This window comes from Vicia villosa, linkage group LG4, assembly GCF_029867415.1.
Source record: "Vicia villosa cultivar HV-30 ecotype Madison, WI linkage group LG4, Vvil1.0, whole genome shotgun sequence".
Taxonomy (NCBI): Eukaryota; Viridiplantae; Streptophyta; class Magnoliopsida; order Fabales; family Fabaceae; genus Vicia; species Vicia villosa.
This window is the reverse complement of record NC_081183.1, coordinates 76,146,082-76,166,380: the sequence shown is the minus strand read 5'-3', so window position 1 is coordinate 76,166,380 and position 20,299 is coordinate 76,146,082. Positions and strand designations below refer to the sequence as shown.

Below are 20,299 nucleotides of genomic sequence, written 5' to 3'. Positions count from 1 at the left end.
CTTTCTTGATCCTCTTTTGGTACAACTGGCCATGGGAGATGGCGGATAAGCGTTTCTCCTCAATTAGATTGAGATGGTCAAGCCTCGTTTGAACCCATTCTGTTTCCTCGAGTTTGGCATCCATCAAGACTCTCAACAAAGGAATTTCCACTTCGACAGGTAGTATGGCCTCCATACCGTAGACAAGAGAGAAGGGAGTTGCCCTAGTTGAAGTACGAACCGAAGTTCTATAGCCATGCAAAGCAAACGGTAACATTTCATGCCAGTCTTTATACGTTCTAACCATCTTCTGGACGATCTTCTTTATATTCTTGTTAGCAGCTTCGACTGCGCCATTCATCTTTGGCCGATAAGGTGATGCATTGTGATGTTCAATCTTGAACTCTTCGCACAACTCCGCCATCATCTTGTTATTAAGATTAGACCCGTTATCAGTGATGATCTTGTTCGGAACCCCATATCGGCATATGATTTCTTTCTTGATGAAGCGAGTAACGACTTGCTTGGTTACGTTCTTGTAAGAAGCAGCTTCAACCCATTTGGTGAAGTAGTCGATGGCAACAAGAATAAATCTGTGTCCGTTTGAAGCTTGTGGCTCTATCCGTCCAATCATGTCTATGCCCCACATAGCAAAGGGCCAAGGCGACGTCAGGACATTCAAAGGAGTTGGAGGAACATGAATTCTGTCAGCATACACTTGGCATTTGTGACATTTCTTCACATAGACATAACAATCACTTTCAATCATCATCCAATAATATCCTGCTCGCAAGATCTTTTTGGCCATAGAATGTCCACTGGAATGGGTTCCAAAAGATCCTTCGTGAATTTCCCGCATGATCAATTCCGCTTCGTGTCTATCCACGCATCTGAGCAAAACTGAATCATAGTTTCTTTTGTACAGGACGTCTCCTGACAAGAAGAATTTGGATGCTAACCTTCGAAGCGTTCGCTTATCACCAATCGTAGCATCTTCGGGATACTCTTGCTTCTCGACATACCTTTTGATGTCATAATACCATGGCTTTTCGTCATACACCCCTTCAGTAGTAAGACAATGAGCAGGAAATACATGTGCAGGTTCTTTGTAACGGAGGATCCTTATGTCTGGCACTTCTTTAGGGGAGCTAACTCTGAACATAGCTGCCAAAGTAGCCAAAGCATCTGCCAATTGATTCTCCTCTCGTGGGATGTGATCAAAAGTGATTTCTTCGAAAGCGGGCAACAACTCCAAGATATAGTCCCTATAAGGAACTAAATTGGGGTGTCGTGTTTCCCAATCACCTCTTACTTGATGTATGACCAAGGCAGAATCCCCATAAACCTCAAGGATCTTGATCCTCATATCAATGGCTGCTTCGAGGCCCATTATGCAAGCTTCGTACTCTGCGACATTGTTTGTGCAATCAAAGCATATTCTAGCTGTGAAAGGGATGTGAGTTTGACGATGAGAAGTCAAAACTGCCCCAATACCATGGCCCATAGCATTTGATGCACCATCGAACGTGAGAGTCCATCGCTCTCCTGGTTTGGGTCCTTCATTATCATCCAGTTTCATGATATCTTCATCAGGAAAGTCAAACTTCATTGACTGATACTCTTCTAATGGCTGATGAGCAAGATGATCTGCAAGGACACTTCCTTTGATGGCCTTCTGTGTGACATACTGGATATCATATTCTGATAAAAGCATTTGCCACCGGGCTAGTCTTCCTGTAAGGGCCGGTTTTTCAAAGATGTACTTTATCGGGTCCATTTTGGAGATCAATAGAGTGGTGTGAGTCAACATATACTGCCTCAGTCGGCGAGCAGCCCATACCAAAGCACAGCAAGTTTTCTCGAGTAGTGAGTAGCGGGATTCACAATCGGTAAACTTTTTGCTCAGGTAATAAATGGCGCACTCTTTTCGACCAGACTCGTCATGTTGGCCCAACACACACCCCATAGATCCTTCAAGCACAGTTAAGTACATAAGAAGCGGCCTCCCAGGAACCGGAGGCATGAGAATTGGTGGCTCTTGGAGATACTGTTTGATCTTTTCGAAGGCTTCTTGACAATGATCATCCCAACGGATATCTTGATTCTTACGCAGCAACGTAAAGATGGGTTCACAAGTGTCAGTGAGATGAGAAATGAACCTGGCTATATAGTTCAATCTCCCAAGGAACCCTCGAACTTCTTTTTCATTCTTCGGTGCTAGCATATTTTGTATTGCTCTTACTTTATCGGGGTCGACTTCAATCCCTCGTTGACTCACGATGAATCCAAGTAACTTTCCCGATCGCACTCCAAAAGTGCACTTGTTTGGATTAAGCCTCAACTTGAATTTTCGCAAACGAGCAAACAATTTCTCAAGATATACCAAGTGTTCCTCCTCAGTTTGGGATTTTGCAATCATATCATCAACGTATACTTCAATCTCCTTATGGATCATATCATGGAAAAGAGTCACCATCGCACGTTGATATGTTGCACCAGCATTCTTAAGACCAAAAGGCATCACCTTATAACAATACGTACCCCACGGAGTCGTAAAAGTGGTCTTGGTCATATCTTCAGGAGCCATCTTTATTTGATTATAGCCAGAAAACCTGTCCATGAATGAGAATACCGAATACTGAGCAGTATTGTCGACCAACACGTCAATATGAGGCAGAGGAAAATCATCCTTCGGACTTGCCCTATTCAAATCTCGGTAGTCGACACACATGCGTACTTTTCCGTCCTTCTTAGGAACAGGTACGATGTTTGCAATCCAAGGAGGATATTCGCACACAGATAAGAAACCAGCCTTCAACTGTTTTTCAACTTCCTCCTTGATTTTCAAAGCCATATCAGGTCGAGTTCTTCGTGGTTTCTGCTTTACAGGCGGACATTCTGGTTTGAGCGATAACCTGTGCATAACTATATCCGTGTCTAAACCAGGCATGTCTTTGTATGACCAGGCGAAGATGTCAACGTATTCTCGAAGCAGCTTAATCAACCTTCTCTTTACATCATTTTGCAAAGCGGCCCCTATCTTGACTTCTCTCTTTGTTTCTTCCGTGTCGAGGTTGATGATTTCTATGGCTTCTTGATGTGGCTGAATAGATTTCTCCTCTTGTCTCAAAAGTCTTGCCAATTCCTCAGGGACTTCACAATCTTCCCCACTATCCTCATCAGCTTGGTCAATTGGATTCTCAAAGATATCAAGACGTGGAACTGTAACATTATCATTTTTGATGGAATTCGAGCCGGATCTGCACGATGGATGATTTATGCCTTAGAATGCAACACATAAAAAGAAAAAGAAAAGCTTTGCCATTTTTGAAAAAGTTTTTAAAGTAAAAACAAAAATGAAAGAAATGGAACAGTAATTGCATGCGAAGATATGATTTTCATTCAATATTAAACAAATTGAAACAACATGGGGGCCCTTCTTTACACAAGTGGTCAAAATGCTTAGGGCGAAGCATATGACTTATCGAAACAAGAAAATTACATCTCCATAAAAGTGACTCTGGGGATGTCCAAGATAGTCCAATTGTTGAGTTCCTGTCCAAGCGCAGCATGGCAAATGAATCTGGAGAGATCTTCTTCATCATCATCATCCACGGCGAGAACCTGACTTCCAGAACTAGTACTGGCACTGACGAACACCTGAGAAATCGGGGGAATCACCTTCTTTCCAAGGATTGGGATGAGCTGAGTAGAGGAAGACGGTTGGTACCCAAGGCCATACTTGTCTCGATTCTCATGAACATTAATCAGCTTGCCCCAGGAACCATGGGGAACACCAACTTCTAGGAAGGCCTTAGCATCATTCAAGGATGAGAGGGGTGCTCCAAGTTCCCTCTTGTTCTCAACCACAGGGAGTCTATCGACTGACACGATCTCTAAAGCTTGAAAAGGTGTCTCTTGTATCTCTCCCTCCACTTCCACATAACGGTATGACGCTAGATTATTGACTATCAAATCCTCTTCACCAGTGATCACAACAATCTTGTCGTTCACAACAAATTTCAAACACTGATGGAGGGTAGATGTCACAGCTCCAGCAGCATGAATCCAAGGACGACCCAGGAGGCAAGTGTACGAAGGGCGTATATCCATAACATAGAAGGCAATGTAGAACATATGAGGACCAATCAAAACAGGCAAATCAATTTCCCCTTCTACGGACCTTCTAGAACCATCAAACGCTCTGACACTCATAGTGCATGGTCTCATCATAACCCCATCCATACTTAGCTTAAACAAAGTAGTTTTGGGCATCACATTAAGAGAAGAGCCTGTATCAATCAAAACTCGAGACAACACAGCATCCTTATTGGTTTCTTTAGGAAGTGGAGGAGGGGCAGCAAAGATCCGACCACTACGGGTAATGCCACTAGTGCCAGCAATATTAGTGATACTCGAATTACCCACTGGAGGACAATCATATTTCTTCCCTCGAATAAACACAACATTATAACTCCAAGGAACAGCCTTGGAATTACTCACAGAAAAGGGAACGAGAGATGAGGTTGAAGGGGTTAAAGAGGCGTCTGGAACCTGAATGACCAACGGAGTTCTCGGAGCTTGAATAACCAAAGGAGTACTCGGAGCAGGAATGACCAAAGAAGTGCCCTGAGTCTTTGATACTTCAGCAGGATAGTAAGGGATCTCTAAAGTGGCCACATCTTCACCAGGAACAACCCTTTCCACTCTAAGAACGCCTTCATCCATCAGCTTTTGAATTTCCTCTTTTAATCTAGCACATTCCTCCGGATTAGAAGAACATTGTAAACAAAAGTCATGTAGCTCACACAAAATCTTTTGTTGCACGAGGTGTTCTCTGACAATCGCAAGCGGCATCTTGACCTCATTAACATCAGCTTTGACACAGTTCTCAACCCTTTCACCAATGATGACCACATCCGAAAAGGAAGGAGAAGTATTACTAACCATGTGCTGAAGATATGGCCCTTTCAGAGTTCCCATAAACAGATCAATCAACTCTCGGTCCAATAAAGGGGGTTGGACTCGAGCAGCAAGTTCACGCCACCTCTGGGCGTATTCCTTAAAAGACTCTTCATATTTCTGTGACATATTTTGCAGCTGTGCACGGCTAGGAGCCATAGCAGTATTGTAGTGGTATTGTTTCAAGAAGGCATCAACAAGTTCTCCCCAAGTACTAACATTAGACCTCTCGAGCTTCATATACCACTCTAACGGGGCTCCAGTGAGACTGTCCTGGAAGAAATTCATAAGCAAAGGTTCGTTCTCAGCATGAGCGGCCATCTTACGGCAGTAGGAACGAACGTGAGTCTCTGGGCAGGTAACTCCCTTGTACTTATCAAAATCTGGTACCTTAAATTTTGGGGGAATAACAATCCCAGGTACCAAGCACAAAGCAGCAGTGTTGAAACTTGAAGTTTTAGCAACCTCAACAGCCTTAAGACGTTCTTCAAGAGCCTGGTACATCTTAGCAGTCTCGGTCAACTCAGTGGTAAGATCTTGGTCGAGGTCGATAACGTCATGATGATCATCCACCAACTTAGGTATACCACCATCAGGACCCTCCCCAGGTTTTGGTACTCCAGAAGTGGTAGGAGCCTCTTTGATCAAACTAGCAACACTTTTCCTGAGTTCGTCCTGTCCTTGAACGACGGCATGAAGGGTCTCCATGAGTTGAGTCATTCTGTCTCCCATAATATCCACATCCCTACGGAGGGCAGCTTGATTCTGTTCAAACTGGTCCATGATTCTTTTCTCGTTGTTTCTGGTGCGGTAAGGATGTAAGAAAGTCAGCTTCGTCGTCGGAAAAGAAATCTGAAGTTGGAAGGGACCCCAATTAGAATCTGATAAAAACCTGAAAATGCAGTATGATATGAGTGCATGGGTGCATGTGTGCATGTTTTATTATTTTCAAGACTTTTTAGCTTTGCCTCAAACCAACAACGCAAGATAAAGGAGGAAATAGTGAAGCATAACCAAGATAAGCACAACCAAGATAAGCAAACATAATTGATTAATTCTGCAACCAAGTTCTTGAAGTACAAAATATTCTGCTCCCATGAGCCAACAAATACAGAAATAAAATCAGGAATCCCATCCAACAGGTCTGGTGGTGATTCACAACAAAATCAGAATTAAGCAGGGTCCTCCATATTCACATGACGGAGGGGGCTCTCTCCAATGTTCTTATCACTCCAAGTCTTCATTTCTTCAAAGAGCTTCTTGGTCTCAACACGGGTGGGCCTCTTAATGATCTCTTGAATCAGCAGGTATTTTCTGAAGTGCATTGTTTCCATGTGGCGATTCTTCACCTCCCAATACCTGGCTTCCTCTTGAACTTGGGCGTTACTCTGGTCTTTTTCTCTTATCTGGCCCTTCAGCTTTTGAATCTCTTCATAACACTTCTCTATGGTATTCTGGCGATCCAACAAGAGTTTGTCTGCTTTCTTGCGACGAGATTTCTCTGAGTTGGCATTTTCAGTCTGAATCTGGAGCTTTTCAGTCAACTCGGCCAACTGAGCTTCGTAATGTTCTTTTATTCTCTTCTCTTGGGTTTCAGTGGATTTAGAGCCCACAGTCATTCTCGGCCTCTTCTGAGATGTGCTCCCTCTAGCATACATTTCTTCAAGCTCTATTTCCCTTCATTTCAACTTATGAAGAGCAGAAAGCTTCTCTTGTCTAGCAGTGTTCATCTTAACGTGCATTGTTTCCATCTGTTCAGTCAATTTCCGATTCTCTTCCACAGTTTGGTTGTAACGAGGCATGGAAACAATGTTGGGTTGTTCACCAGCAGGGGGTACAAAGGGTCTTGAGGGGAGAAAGGCATCCCTTGAGTATCAACAACAGATTTGACCCAATTAGTATAATCCTCGTAAGTAGCACAGTCTCTCTGACCAAAATGTTTCTTATCTCTCCAACAAATACTCTTCCAAGCTTGGGCAGCTTCTGCCATTTGCCCACTGTCGGTGGCTGAATGATAGAAAATATTCTCAGCAATCTCTGTTTGTTCAGGAGGATCTATAAAAGCATATCCAAATGTTCTTCTGGCCAAGATAGGATTGTAGTTGATTCCACCTCTACGACCCATGAGAGGTACATTTTTGAACTTTCCGCAACTCATAATAACTTCCATGTCATCTAAAAATCTGTTGTGCCAGACAATATCTTTGGCCCTAAGCCCCATAATCCTCTCAGCCCACTTAGATGTGTGCCTATTATCAACGAAAGCGCCACGCTCAGGCAAATGTGACCTGAACCAACGATATAACAACGGAGCACAGAATCTAACCAAACCTCCCTTCTGACTACTCTTGTGATGAATGGAGTGATAAACATCCCCCAAAAGTGTAGGAACCGGATTCTGCAGAATGAACATATGAATTGCACTCATGTCAACAAAGTTAGGAATGTTCGAGAACATCATGATACCATAGATACCTAGAGCCAGGATAGCCCTAAATGTGTCCCATTCCTTTGCTTCAGCAGCCTCACAACCCCTTTTGACCAGAAACTCCATGCAAAAACCAAGACCTCCTCCCTTCTTAGTGAGATTTGCTTCCACGACTGACTTGCTCAAATAAAGAGCCTTAGCAATTTCAATGGAATCAGGGGCCTTCATGGTGCCATAATAAGGTACTTCCTTCTTTATAGGAACGTCAAGAAATAGGGAATATTCTTCTAATGTTGGAACCAAGAGGTAGTCGGTGAACGTGAAGCAGCGGAGGGAAGGATTATAGAACTGAAGCAAAGTATGAACTCCCTCTTGCTCGTACTTGGTGAACGGCATCTTGAGAAGGCTCAGAATGTACCCATATTCTTTTCTGAAGTTGGTTGTCTCATCTGGCGTAATCTTCTTTGCTAAACACCCAAGGGAATCCAGATTCGGATCCAGGAAAGAATAAGAGGGATTACGTCTACCGGTCTTCATTGGTAGTGCCATGTGTTGGTCGGAAACAAAGCCAAAAATTCCTGAAAATAAATGAACATGCATGTTAAATGATATGGTGGAATGCATTTCATCGGGAGAATCCTAAAGTCTTTTCATTATTTCTTTTCTTTTTCTTTTTTTTCTTTTCTTTTTTTTTCTTTGCAAAAAGTGTACATTTTGTCACTACTTTTGGAAATAGACTTTAGGATTCTCCATGAATGAAGTGAGGTGGATGCAATAACATGATGTGTCATGTGTGTGATGCGGTGAGAGACTGAATGTCCCTCGCAGCTCTGAATAACTGGGTAACACTGAATGTAGCAGGTTCAAAATCCCGGCTTCAGATTGCAAAATGGAAATAAGGGTATGATGACGGCTAGTATCCTGTCCCACCCCAAACTCACAGGTATGAATTCTAGACACGGACAGGTGGTCCCTAATGGTCACTAGGGTCTACAGTTCCCATGGGGTACAAAGTGTTTGAGGCAGCAAGCGTGCCAGACACAGTGTTCCTTGAAAGAACCTCGCCCAGTTGTGGTACCCCATGTTAAACTCGATCGTAGCAAGAGCCACGGGAGTCAACATGAGCATCCACGCTAATCCTATGTGTCACTTGGCCTGGGTAGTGGGCCTTTTACCTCAAAAACCCCCACCTGCAAAACAAAGCAGAAAAATATGTGGCCCCCACGGGGACCCATAATATAGTCCAGATGCATGATGTGCAAGCAGAAATAAACATGATATGCAAGCAGAAAATAAACATGCATATATACAAGATATAGACATAAAAAAAACAAATAAACACCCAATAAAATAAAACAAACAAAGGCTAGGATCGACTTACTTAGGCATCCCCAGCAGAGTCGCCAGCTGTCGCATGCTCGCGAAAAATGAACAGAGTCGCCACCAATATATTTATCCCATAAGGGAAAGGAATATCAGAAAACCTAACAAAGGAAGGAACAGGGTCATGCGACTAGAGAATCAAGGTACGGGAGTCGGTTACGCGAGGGGAAGGTATTAGCACCCCTCGCGCCCATCGTACTCGATGGTATCCACCTATGTTTGTTTCTATCTAAAGGGTGTGTACTATGTCTACCTATATGTGAATGCAAGCAAAAAGAAATACGGGGAAAAGAAAGGTTATTTACAAATGTGCTCGTTCAAGCCCCGCGACTTGATGCCTACGTATCCCTTTCAGAAATCAGAGCGCCGTAGTTCGGCTCCATAGTTTTGTTTGTTTTTGTGTTTTTTAGTTGGGCGGAGTTAACGCTCGCGCTCTTGCATAAGGGGGCAGCCTAGGATGCAATGGAGCGGAGATAACAATGCCCTTAAGAAAGGAGAGAAAGAGAGAGAGAGTTTGAGTGTTTCGAGGAAATCCCTAAGGCAAGGGAAACTCGAGTTACTCTTTGGTTTGTGTTTTTTAGAATTTGGGAACTTACGCCCGAATGGAACCCTAAAGCAAGGGAAATCCAGGCACTCGAATGATTCCCTAAAGCAAGGGAGACCCAAGCTTCCATTCCCTTTTTAATGATTTTCACTTTGATTATTAGTGTTTTAAGTTTTTTCTTTGTATTTTTTAAAGGGATTTTATTTGAGTATTTATTAAGTGTTTTAGGTTGTAAAAGAAAAAGAATGAAAGTGGGGAACTATTCCTAATTTCTAAATCTATGTTATGAATTATTCTAATAGGAACAAAATCTATTTAAGAATTTCACAATATATTGAAAGTATTCACAAAAAGAAAAGAGTTAAAGCTAAACTATTTATGAAAATATATTCACAAGCAACTTCGTTTTTATTCATGTGAAAGACCAATTTGAATTAAAGACTAAAACTATTTATTATTTTTTTATGGTTTATCAACCAATCAAAATTCAAGGAAACAACAATTAAAAACAATTAAAGAAAGTAAAAACTCTAAAAAGTCTAATTGGGTGAAAAATGTTTTTTGCCAATTTTATTTTAAAAAGGTGAATTAATGTGCAAAAAGAATTAAAGGAAAATCAGTTTTTATTATTCTTTTTATTAACAGCAGGGAGGGGTGTATTAGTAATCAGCATGAACTGAGATTAGTTAATAGCAAACTGGGTCGTACAACAGGGGGGTGGAAATAGCGCTAGCGTTCAGGCCCAGGGTCATAAGCGTATGGTGTATTAGCAAAATGGGGGGAAATCCAGAGAAAGGGCGTGGTCCAGCAGCGTGAGGCCCAACGTGGCTTTATTGCTATCCAATCTCCATCTTATTATTTCACTTTCATTTTTTATTGGTCTCAGCAAGCATTTATTGTTAGCATGCATTATTATGATTATGTGGTAAAAAAAAGAAAACGTGACACCAGAACCTTCATCAATTGGTGCAGTAAGAATTAAGTGACTAAAAGACAAAAGAATGCCATGGACCAATTAGAGCAAGCCACATCAACATCTAATCATTTGAATAAAACAAGAATTAACAACGAAATGGGAATACGAGCCAATGAGGCCACGCCACGTCTGCAACGGAGGGAGAACATTCTAAACGGACTCAGCCGCCGGAGACATTCACCGATCATCTTCTCCGGTGACTCTCGCGGCGGCGCCCCACATGTCATGTCCAGAAAATCATCAAACCACCATCACCTTGCTCGGAATTCCACGTAGGTTCCGGATCTGACCTTAGATTTCACTAGTTTTCTCTCTAGCATGCAATCCGAACCAACTTTATAAACCCTAGATCTAGCCAATCTTACCAGAATTCAAGTTAAACACATTGACTGGATTCTAAACGTTCACAGACCTTGGATACATAGTTCAAACACGCAAGCAAGCATCATATTAACCAGATCGAAACCGTTCACGAATAAAAAGCTTCATGCCAGCATGACACACAGTATAGCATATACGTAAGTTCAAAATCCAGATGCATATGTGTTATACCCCAAAATTTGCCCGCATCACGGATTTTTATTTCAACAAATATCCTGACATATAAAATACTTAGTTTTTTAGAATTTTTCTTATACAGTAATTTGGCTTGCAGTTGAATTCATTCTTACGCAAACGCCAAATACTGTTTATTACTTCACACATGCTATTTATTTATTTACAGATAAATAGTACTGACACAATTGGTACAGAGTTAAATCTTTTTGCAGGCGCAGAATCAGGAAACTCAGACTGTACTGGTAACAAGTAGATTATTATTATCTTTTGTTTCCCACTAATTTTTGTACTATATTCCATTATTTTCAAAAATCTTTTCAAATCTCTTTTTCAAAAATCAAATCCTAACTTTATTCTCTACATCTCTCTTTTTCCCAACACTATCATACACTTTCTTTCAAATCTTACTTCCACTCAAATTTTCCTTTTGTACGGAATCACATCATTCCCCAACGTCTCTATCCTTCTTTCCACTCTATAAATACCTCTCATTTTTTCATAAAAATCTCACATCAAATTCTAATTCATCTCTCAAATTTCTACTTCATAACCCATCCTTTCTTCTTCCCCGACAAAATGGCGAAGCGGTGGGAAACATGTTTTCTTATGGTCATCACCATTGCTACGGTGATCATGTCTTTCTTCTGTCTACATAGCCCGGAACACTGTGGACCTGGGATGCTTATGCTCCCAATCATCTACATGTTACTATTTGTAGCATGGGTTATCAATCGTCATTCTTAAAATTTGCCGTATTTCTTATTTCTTAAATGTACCGTTTATTCGTACTGTTCAATATAGTATGTAATATTTGTACTGTCAGTATTAAATGTTGTACTATTTGTCATAATATTGCTTAATTACTCAGATAATATTTTGTGTGTTTTCTGCCAGTCAAATATTCATTTTTCTGTGCATTAAATGATTTTCAGGGTTATTATCGGTAATTTTGCCCGCATACAGTAAATATTAGTTATTTATTATGTCTGTGTTTTTTTTAACAAGTCATGTAAATAAACTTTCATTTTTCACATAAAACAAAAACAAAAACAAAAAAAAAAAGAAAATTAACTTTGACTGTTGATTTTTCACTCTAACTGCTACGTCAATATCTGAACAGTCAGTTGACAGCCAAACTGCTGGCAGTACAATTCTCAGTGTTTTGTACCATCAATCAAATCAATCTTTTGCAATTCAAAATTCTAAGATTTTTGTTCTAGAAGTCTTCTGAATATCACGCGATTAGCAGAGACTCAACACTGCACAAAAATCAGGTACGCTTAACTGTCTCCTACACAAACAGTCCCTGACTAGGGTTTTCTTGTTTTTACAGGAGAAACAAGTTTTTGAGACCTCAAATGGATTTCATGGACATCCATATATCTCAAAGTACCATCATACAAATTTTCAAACTTCAATTCACTCAGACGCACCGTCAGCAGCTCAAACAGTCAACAGACGACCCGTTTGACCAAAAAAGTCAACAGACAGTCAAAAATGAAATTTTTTGTCAAAATCCATATTTTGTCAAAGGATTCATCATTTGATCATTGGATGATCATAATTCATCAAGGAAAGATCAAAAATCAACAAAACCCTAAGATTCAAAATTAGGGTTTTTGCCTGAAAAGTCAACTCAACTTTGACTGGTCATAACTCTCTCATACTTCATCCAAAAAATTCAAACCAAAGCTCATTTTGAAGGAAATTCAATTATATTTCAAATGCAATTGATCCCATGGTCATTGCATTCACCATTTGAAAAATATGACCAAAGACATTACAGGTCATTTTCAAAGTCAACAAAAAGACACTTTTTTCAAAAGGACACACAAGGAGCATCAAAAATCATTTTGACATGAGACCAAAGACATTGGTTAGAGGACTCTTTGAGGTTTCCAAAAAGTGCAAGAACTCCTTCATATGACAAAAATTGAGGGATTTACACCTTGTTGAAGTTGGCTAAATTTTGGAAAATGCATAAAAACAACATTGCTCAAAAATGCATTTTTTCCAAATGGGGCCAAGTTTTCATGGTTCAAACATCATTACCATAATATTATGGGCCTCCCACGACCAAGACAAGGCCCACTCCATTTTTTATTCATTTTTGGTTTAATTTTATCACATATAAGATTAAATTAAAAAAGAAAAATGGATGGATAAAGAATAGCTTACAAACCAAGCATGACTCATCAAGAGAATCATTCAACTCTGCCCCAAGCCAAGTACAAACAGAAGGAGGGTGGAAAATCAAGCCATGGTGGCTTAAATGCAAAGCTACTCATGTTGAAAAAGTCAAGATTCCACAAAGCTAATGAATGCTTCTTAGCTTCACTTCCAAGCAGCTCTTGGCCTATAAAAGAGCTATCATACTTCAGCAATCAAAAGAGACACGAGTTCATAGCCAGTAGAATGCTTGTAACATATTTGTAACAACTTGAATTTTTCAAAGAAATTTAAAATTCGAATTTTAATTTCTAGCTTGTTTCAGTTCAAACTAAACACTTAAATACAATCCTCAATCATCATTGAACATATCCCAATCAGTTTCAAGCCTTGAAGCACTCAGAATCATCCATTATACCTCACGGTTTGTTCAAACTAAAACCAACTTATATCTCATAACACACGCATATCTAGCAAGATGTAGATATATATTTGAACTTAGTGTGGTGTGTAGATCGTTTCTGGAAGTTTAATTGAGCTTTGGATGCTTGTATACGAATCTACCATTTTAGGGTTTTCCAGCTCAAATTTAGGGTTTTTAGTTAGAGCCAAAATCAGAACAAATTAAGAGCATGGTTGAATTCAGTGGAACAAGACGAATCGAATGGACATATCGCGCCAAATTTCTTTTCAGGTTTACCCCTATTCTCTATTTTGCAGGTCTGAAGCTCACCAATTACAGCGCTTTTTTTCATAAAAAGCGCTATTAAAGGTCCTGGCGAGAGGTTGAAGACGATGAGGTGTCCTCACCTCATTGGACAGCACGCGCGCGTTTTTTTTAAATTAACCTTTGGTTTCAGTGTTTGCAGGCGTGTCATAAGTGGTGGACCCTCACAATCTGAGCCATCAGATCTCATTTATTAATTCATCCAACGCATCAGAATGAAGCCCTATACCATGGACTTTATTTAAATACCACACTGGATCATTAATTATATATTTCTATTTTTATTTTAATTTCTTAGCAAAATTAATTAAAAATAGTTTCAAAAATCCAAAAAATACACAAAAAATATTTGTAAGTTTCTAAAATAATATTTTATTTTCAGAAATAAAAATATTTTATTTTTCTTCATAATTTCAATATTTTGCATAATTAATTAGTATATATTTATATATTTTCTTTTTAATTATTCTAACCAATCAAAAAATCATAAAAAAATTGTTCTTTATATAAAATATTGTTTATATATTATAGACTAATTTTGTACATATTTTGAATAATTTTCTCTTTAAGTTTTAATTATTTGTATAATTATTTGTATAATTATGTATTAATTAGCTTAATCAATTTCAAATCAATTTCAAAAATTCCAAAAAAATTAGTTTTGTTTTAAAATTAATTGACAAATATTTTGTACATATTTTAAACTTAATTTCTAGGTTTAAATCTATTTTCATTTTTTTTCTTCTTCATTTTAATTTAATTAATCATGCATTAATTATAATTAAAATCAATCATAAAAAATCCAAAAATATGTCTTTTATTTTTCTTGCAATTTAAATTCCTAGATAAATGTATAGGATGTCAAAATCATGTAAATAGGCTTAGTTTACATTTCCTGCACAATCGATGTAATAGCGTAGATTTACTTTCCGCACTTTACATTTCCGCATTTTAATTTCCAGCAAATATAAACTGCGTGTATGTCAAAGATAAAATTGAACCGTCAGATCACTAACTTCAAAGATAAAATATCTGAATCCAATCACAATCACACTTGCACCTTTTAAGGTAATCCCTTCTCATTCTTTTCAAAATCAAAGTCAAAATTCTACTGTTTCGAGTACAAAATCGAACCTTTTGTTTGTATCCGGTGAAAGGATAGATTTTTAAAGGAAATAGGATAAAGACCTTACAACTCAGGGTAGACCTCCTAGTTTGCTTGCTCAAATCAAAACAAACAAAATTCTCATACACTGTTGTTTTTTCAAAACAAAACTTTCCAAAAAGACAATATTTTGTATACATCCAAACACGGATCATTACAAAGTTAACGTTCTTTTCATAACATCTTTCGAAAGATAAACAAACATTTTGTATACATCCGCACAAGGATCATTACAAATTCAATTTACAAAGGTATTTGAAACCACATATGAGCATTCTAAAGCAATTGAAAAATGATCGAAAAACAAGTGAGCTAAGCAAACTTAAGAGCCCATGGATAACCATGGATACAAAGGGTGCTAACACCTTCCCTTTGTATAACCTACCCCCTTACCCAGAATTTCTTAAAGGTCTTTTTTCTGTTTCTTTTATAAACCTTTCCTTAATTGGATAAAATAAAAGGTCGGTGGCGACTCTGTGAATTTTCAAAAAAATGCGAAAGCATAAGCGATAAAAAAGAGTCAGTTCACGTATCTCTCCCGCTCAGAGGTATGGCCCGAAAAACGGAGGTCCACAATATGACCTATAGCTAACATGTTGAGAGAGTTTCTGGATCTTACCTGACGCAAGTCTTGAAAAATGCAGGAGGCTTCTCCTACTTCCTCTTGATGCGTGGAGCTTGGTACCGACTCTGAAGAGATCTTTAACCTTGCTGAGAAGTAAACTCAGTTCTCCATGCTTCAACTCATGAGCTTGATGGCGAAGAAATGGAACTTGATGATGCTTGAACTCGGTTTGCTACACTTGAACTGCATGAACCATGGCTGGAAGGTAGCTTGATGAAGGTGTGGTTGAAGAGTTTCGTGGTGGCCGGAAAAGTTTGTTGGAGTTGGTTAGGGTGGCCTGAGCTTTCGGTTATGGTGGTGGAAGGGGTGGCCGGAGTGAGGAGAGAGAATCGAGGAGGGGGAGAATGAGGAGAGAAAGAGGAAGGGAGGAGAGAGTGTGGAGTGAGGGAACTTTCAGAATGAACGTCCCTGAGTATGTGAGGGTGGCTCTTTATTTATAGGGCAAGATGATTGGCATGAAGAGCAACTCTTTGGTGTGGGCCTTGAATTGTAGGTGGACTTTTGCAATGTAGCTTTTTCTTAGGTGTGGGACTATATTATGCAATGCTTAATACACAAGTTTGTGTAGTTAAGGCAAGTCTTCATGCATGCTTTCTGAACTTGAGAAATTGCATGGCTAAGTATGGTAATATGTGTGTGCATGTATTTTCACATGTGTGGTGGCTGCAGCATTTTTTTGGCCTGATGCCTCTTGCCAAAACATATCCAAGGTGACCACTTTATTCACCTGTATCTCGAACTATGGCTCACGACTTAATTCAGATTCACGCTCAAAATGTGGAGGGCACGGGATAGAAGATGAATGGTGTTGGGAAGAGTCAAGGAATAGTGCTCATAACTTTCACAAAATGTCTTGAAACATGATGGTGTACCACTGACTCATACCTGCACGCATGACCTGGCTCTGGGCTCGAGCCTTTGGTGAAAGTGTAACTTGGTGGAGGCATGACTTTGGGACTCTATAACTTGCTCCTCACTTGACCAATTGGCGTGATCCATGGCTCATTGGAAAGAGGGCATTGTGGAGAATGGCTTGGCACTAAGGTTGCTCAGAGTGAAGGCTTGTGGAGGGAGAAAAACGCACTTGAATTCAGCCCACCCAATGTTCGTGGAAATGCCAGGTCATGAGTTGGATTTTAAACCTGCCTGATGCTGCGTGCTGGCTAGTGTGAGGGTGCTACTTTGAAAGCTTGCATCTCACTCAATACTTGTTCAATTGACTCACTTCTTGTTTCAATGGATAGGGGAGATGGCAAGGAAGAGATGCATACCCAGTTTGTGTTCATGGCACTTTTGTAGAGCTCTAAAAATAGCTGGAAATTTGGCATGCCATGTGTTTGTTAAAATGCCAGGTCATGACCTGACTTGTGACCTGGGTTGTGACTTGGTTTGAATGAGTTTTCAGAAACTTCACACCACTTTACCTCTTCATACAAGCTTCAAATGAAAAAGTGTCCAACTACAAAGTTGTTCTCCTCCATGAGAGGAACAACTTTGATGTTGGAATTTTCTTCAAAAAATGCCATTTGCCACGTGTAATCTAGTGCTGAAGTGGACTGCTCATCAAGATTTAAAGTTCCAAAAATTTTTCTAAGTGTTGGAAACTTGTCTTTTTGCTATTTTGGCAACTTTTTGTCAAACTCCCGATTTTATCCATTCTTCGACTTTTCTTGATTAATTTTCCACCAAAAGTCAATATTTGAATAATTCTTCTGATTTTGACCCAAAAGTCAACTGTTCTGATTTTTCCGACTATTGATGAAATTCCCGATTAAATCTCTCCCAGTCAAATCCAGTCAAACAAACACATCCACATAATCAGCATGAGAAGCTTTTCATACATAGAAACCATTCCTGCTCAAATGTTGACCAGAAAGTCAACTTGTTGACTTTGGTCAAAGAAACCCCAATTTGGGGGACCAGATGATTTGCAAGTTAGTATCCTTCAACCAATGCCTTGACTTGAGACAGAAAGAAACCCCAATCCAGGAGGGCTTCCTTGAACATAGAACCACATGATTACACCTCAGTCTCCTTACTCTCTGATCAAAATTCTTTGCAACAAAGCTTTTCTTGCTAGCCTCTGAATAGCACCAATGATATGAATGCATGAGTGTGAGTTATGACCTAAGTGATGTATGTACATGAATGTAAAAGCCTAAGCCAGTTAGAAGTTAAAGGGTAGGACAAATTTGGGGTATGACATTATGTTCTTGTTTTTTGTACTCTCTATTTATCTTAATAAAATTTATGTATGTCTCTTGTATATTTCTTTGTATTTCTGTTTGTTTTAATGCAATTGATGTGTTTTTTGTGTCTGTTATGTTTTTCTCTCACTGATCTCTTTTTCTTAATCAAAGTTAAAATCAATTAATTAAATCTTAAACTTTTTGATTATGACAAAAAGGGGTAGAAAGTTTAGATGTCATTTTGATGAAATTCCTTAAAATCTGCTTGCATAACTAAAGTAGATTTAGGTATATAAATGCAAAAAGAATTTAAAATGTATAATGAGCTAAGAAATTCTACAATTTAGAAGGTTCTTAAGAAGAGAGAATTTCTGATAAGCTAACTCTGAAAAATTACTTCCACTTGTTTTTAATCAGTATATTCTAGTCTTTGAAAATTTAGCTAAGAAAACCCTATTTCCTATAAAGTCTTAAGTTTTAGATTCAGGGGGAGATTGTTTAAGTCACAGGGGTTTCTCCAAACAATGCTCATGTGGTGTCGTTTTCTTAACCTCCCCGTTTAACTTGGGAGGACGGCACGCTAGACCCTTCACGCGAAATTTGGAAGGAGAATGCGCCTGGGGCGGGATGAATTTTATTTCAGTTCTTCCTACGATATCACACAAACTTTTTAATTGTCTTACGAGTAAGAAAGGGAAAAATATCTCAAATAAACCCTAGGAGTTTGCTAAGTGTGGGGATTCACCTAGACTAGAAATTCTGGAGCCCGGGAGGTCGGTTATACATAGGGAAGAGTTTAAGCACCCTACATATCCGTAGTACTCTACGGGAACCTTCTCTGTGTCTAATGTGTATGTGTTTGTTGCTTGTTATTGGGAAAGTTTCTCCTTTGTGTTAGGAGAAGGAATTGAATTGACTGAAAAGAAAGATAGATAAACTAACTATTTTTGGTATTTTATTAGCTCATTGAGATTCCTTGTGAACCTCATGCCTACATATCCCTAATGGAAGTCAAAGCTTTTTGTAGTTCGGAGAACTAATTAGGGATTTCAATGATTTTTGGTGCCTTGCTTGACGCTCAAGGTTGAAGCTTGAATTAAATCACTGTTTACAGTAAAGAGACATGAAATCATCTTTACAAAGAGGTATTTCTACTATTCCACCACAAACATTTTTAAGTGACAGAAAAGCTAAATTTTGTTTCATTAAGAGAGGGAGCCTACTTGGTTGATCAAGTATGACAGCCGACATGCCTCTTGAATGAAAAGATTCTCAACCAAATTAGGGAAAGTTGTACAAGTTTGGGATGTAGCCAGAGCAATGCCTTTCACGAGTCCTAAATGGGAGAATGTTTGAAATGATTGTTTGTTTGAAATGATTATTTGTTTGTGGTGAGATAGGAGAAATACCTACCTATGAAGACGAGCTATGTCTATCTATTGTTTGAAAGATTTGATTTTTTAGCTGGCTTGTATGAGGCTCAAGCTTGAGGCTTTTGATTGATTTATTATTTTATTGACCCTGAGAGATAACTCTACTGGGGATGGACTTAAACTAAGGAGTTTTTGTGTTCTGTACAAAGCCCAGAATTGAGGCTGACTCTAGCTGGAGAGCATTTATTGGATAGATTATATTTGGTGTTCTGTACAAAGCCCAGAATTGTGGCTGACTCTTAACTGGGGAAGTCATTATTTCATGCCTTGTATGAGGCCCAAGGTTGAGGCTGACACTGACCAAGGATAAACAAATATGGATCATAGACTCTGCTAAGGAAGATTAATGAAGATAAGGGTGACAGAGACTGTCCATGTCTCTCATTCAAAAAGGTGTGCTCAATGTGAGATTGAGACAATCTTAGCTTGTTTAAAGTCTGGTTTAAAGAATGGAAGAAACTCACCAGGATAGGCTAAAAGGTAACTAAAGACCTGTTCCTATGTTTATAAGAAACCTGATGGGTCCTTGTATACAAGCTCAAGAAGAAGCTGGGAATGCTTTTAAGAAGCCTATGGGTCCTTGTACAAAGCCCAAGAGGAGGTTAATCGAGGGTCCTTGTTATAGCACAAGAGAAAGCTATGTGGCTTTTGAACTTATTTTGGCTATAAGCAAATGGGTAAGAGGTTTCACCGGGAATAATTCCTCTTGGGTGGATGTATCCTTGTTTTGGGTTCTAAGGCTTTTTCAAGATGTTTCACCGAGAATAATTCATCTTGAGGGTTTGAACTACAAATCTCTAATTAGGAAAGATCCTTCACCGGGAAGACATTCTCAATCCTAGGCCATAGTCCTATAATATATATGTATAGTTTATCTGTCCTAAGGTTTACACTCAGACGTAGTTCTAAACAATATATAAACAGTTTATATTTGACAGTAATTTAAATAAAGACTGTAAAATGAAAGCTATAAAGCCTAATGTAACACCCCAATTCTACCCAGGCATATAGGTACAAATATCAGAGTATAAAAATTAAATTCATAAAAGCAATTAGGGCGTTACACTTAAGTAACCACATAACCAAATATAACATACTCGCAAAAGATGCGTAACACAAATAATCAAGAGGACGGGTACACATAAACACCTGAATGTATTC

The 20,299-nt window shown here is 39.0% G+C and overlaps 1 protein-coding gene across 1 annotated transcript; it reads right to left on the bottom strand.

Annotated features, from left to right (window-relative positions):
* Window positions 1–6,700: 6,700 nt before the first annotated feature.
* Window positions 6,701–7,918, bottom strand: LOC131597389 (uncharacterized). Its single transcript, XM_058870090.1, has one exon. It carries the CDS (start codon window positions 7,916–7,918, stop codon window positions 6,701–6,703), a length of 1,218 nt encoding a protein of 405 aa, XP_058726073.1.
* Between the last annotated feature and the right edge of the window lie 12,381 nt (window positions 7,919–20,299).

Bases quoted from the DNA above. Each gene is read 5' to 3' on its own strand.
- LOC131597389 (XM_058870090.1), bottom strand. From the start codon at position 7,918: ATGGCACTACCAATGAAGACCGGTAGACGTAATCCCTCTTATTCTTTC.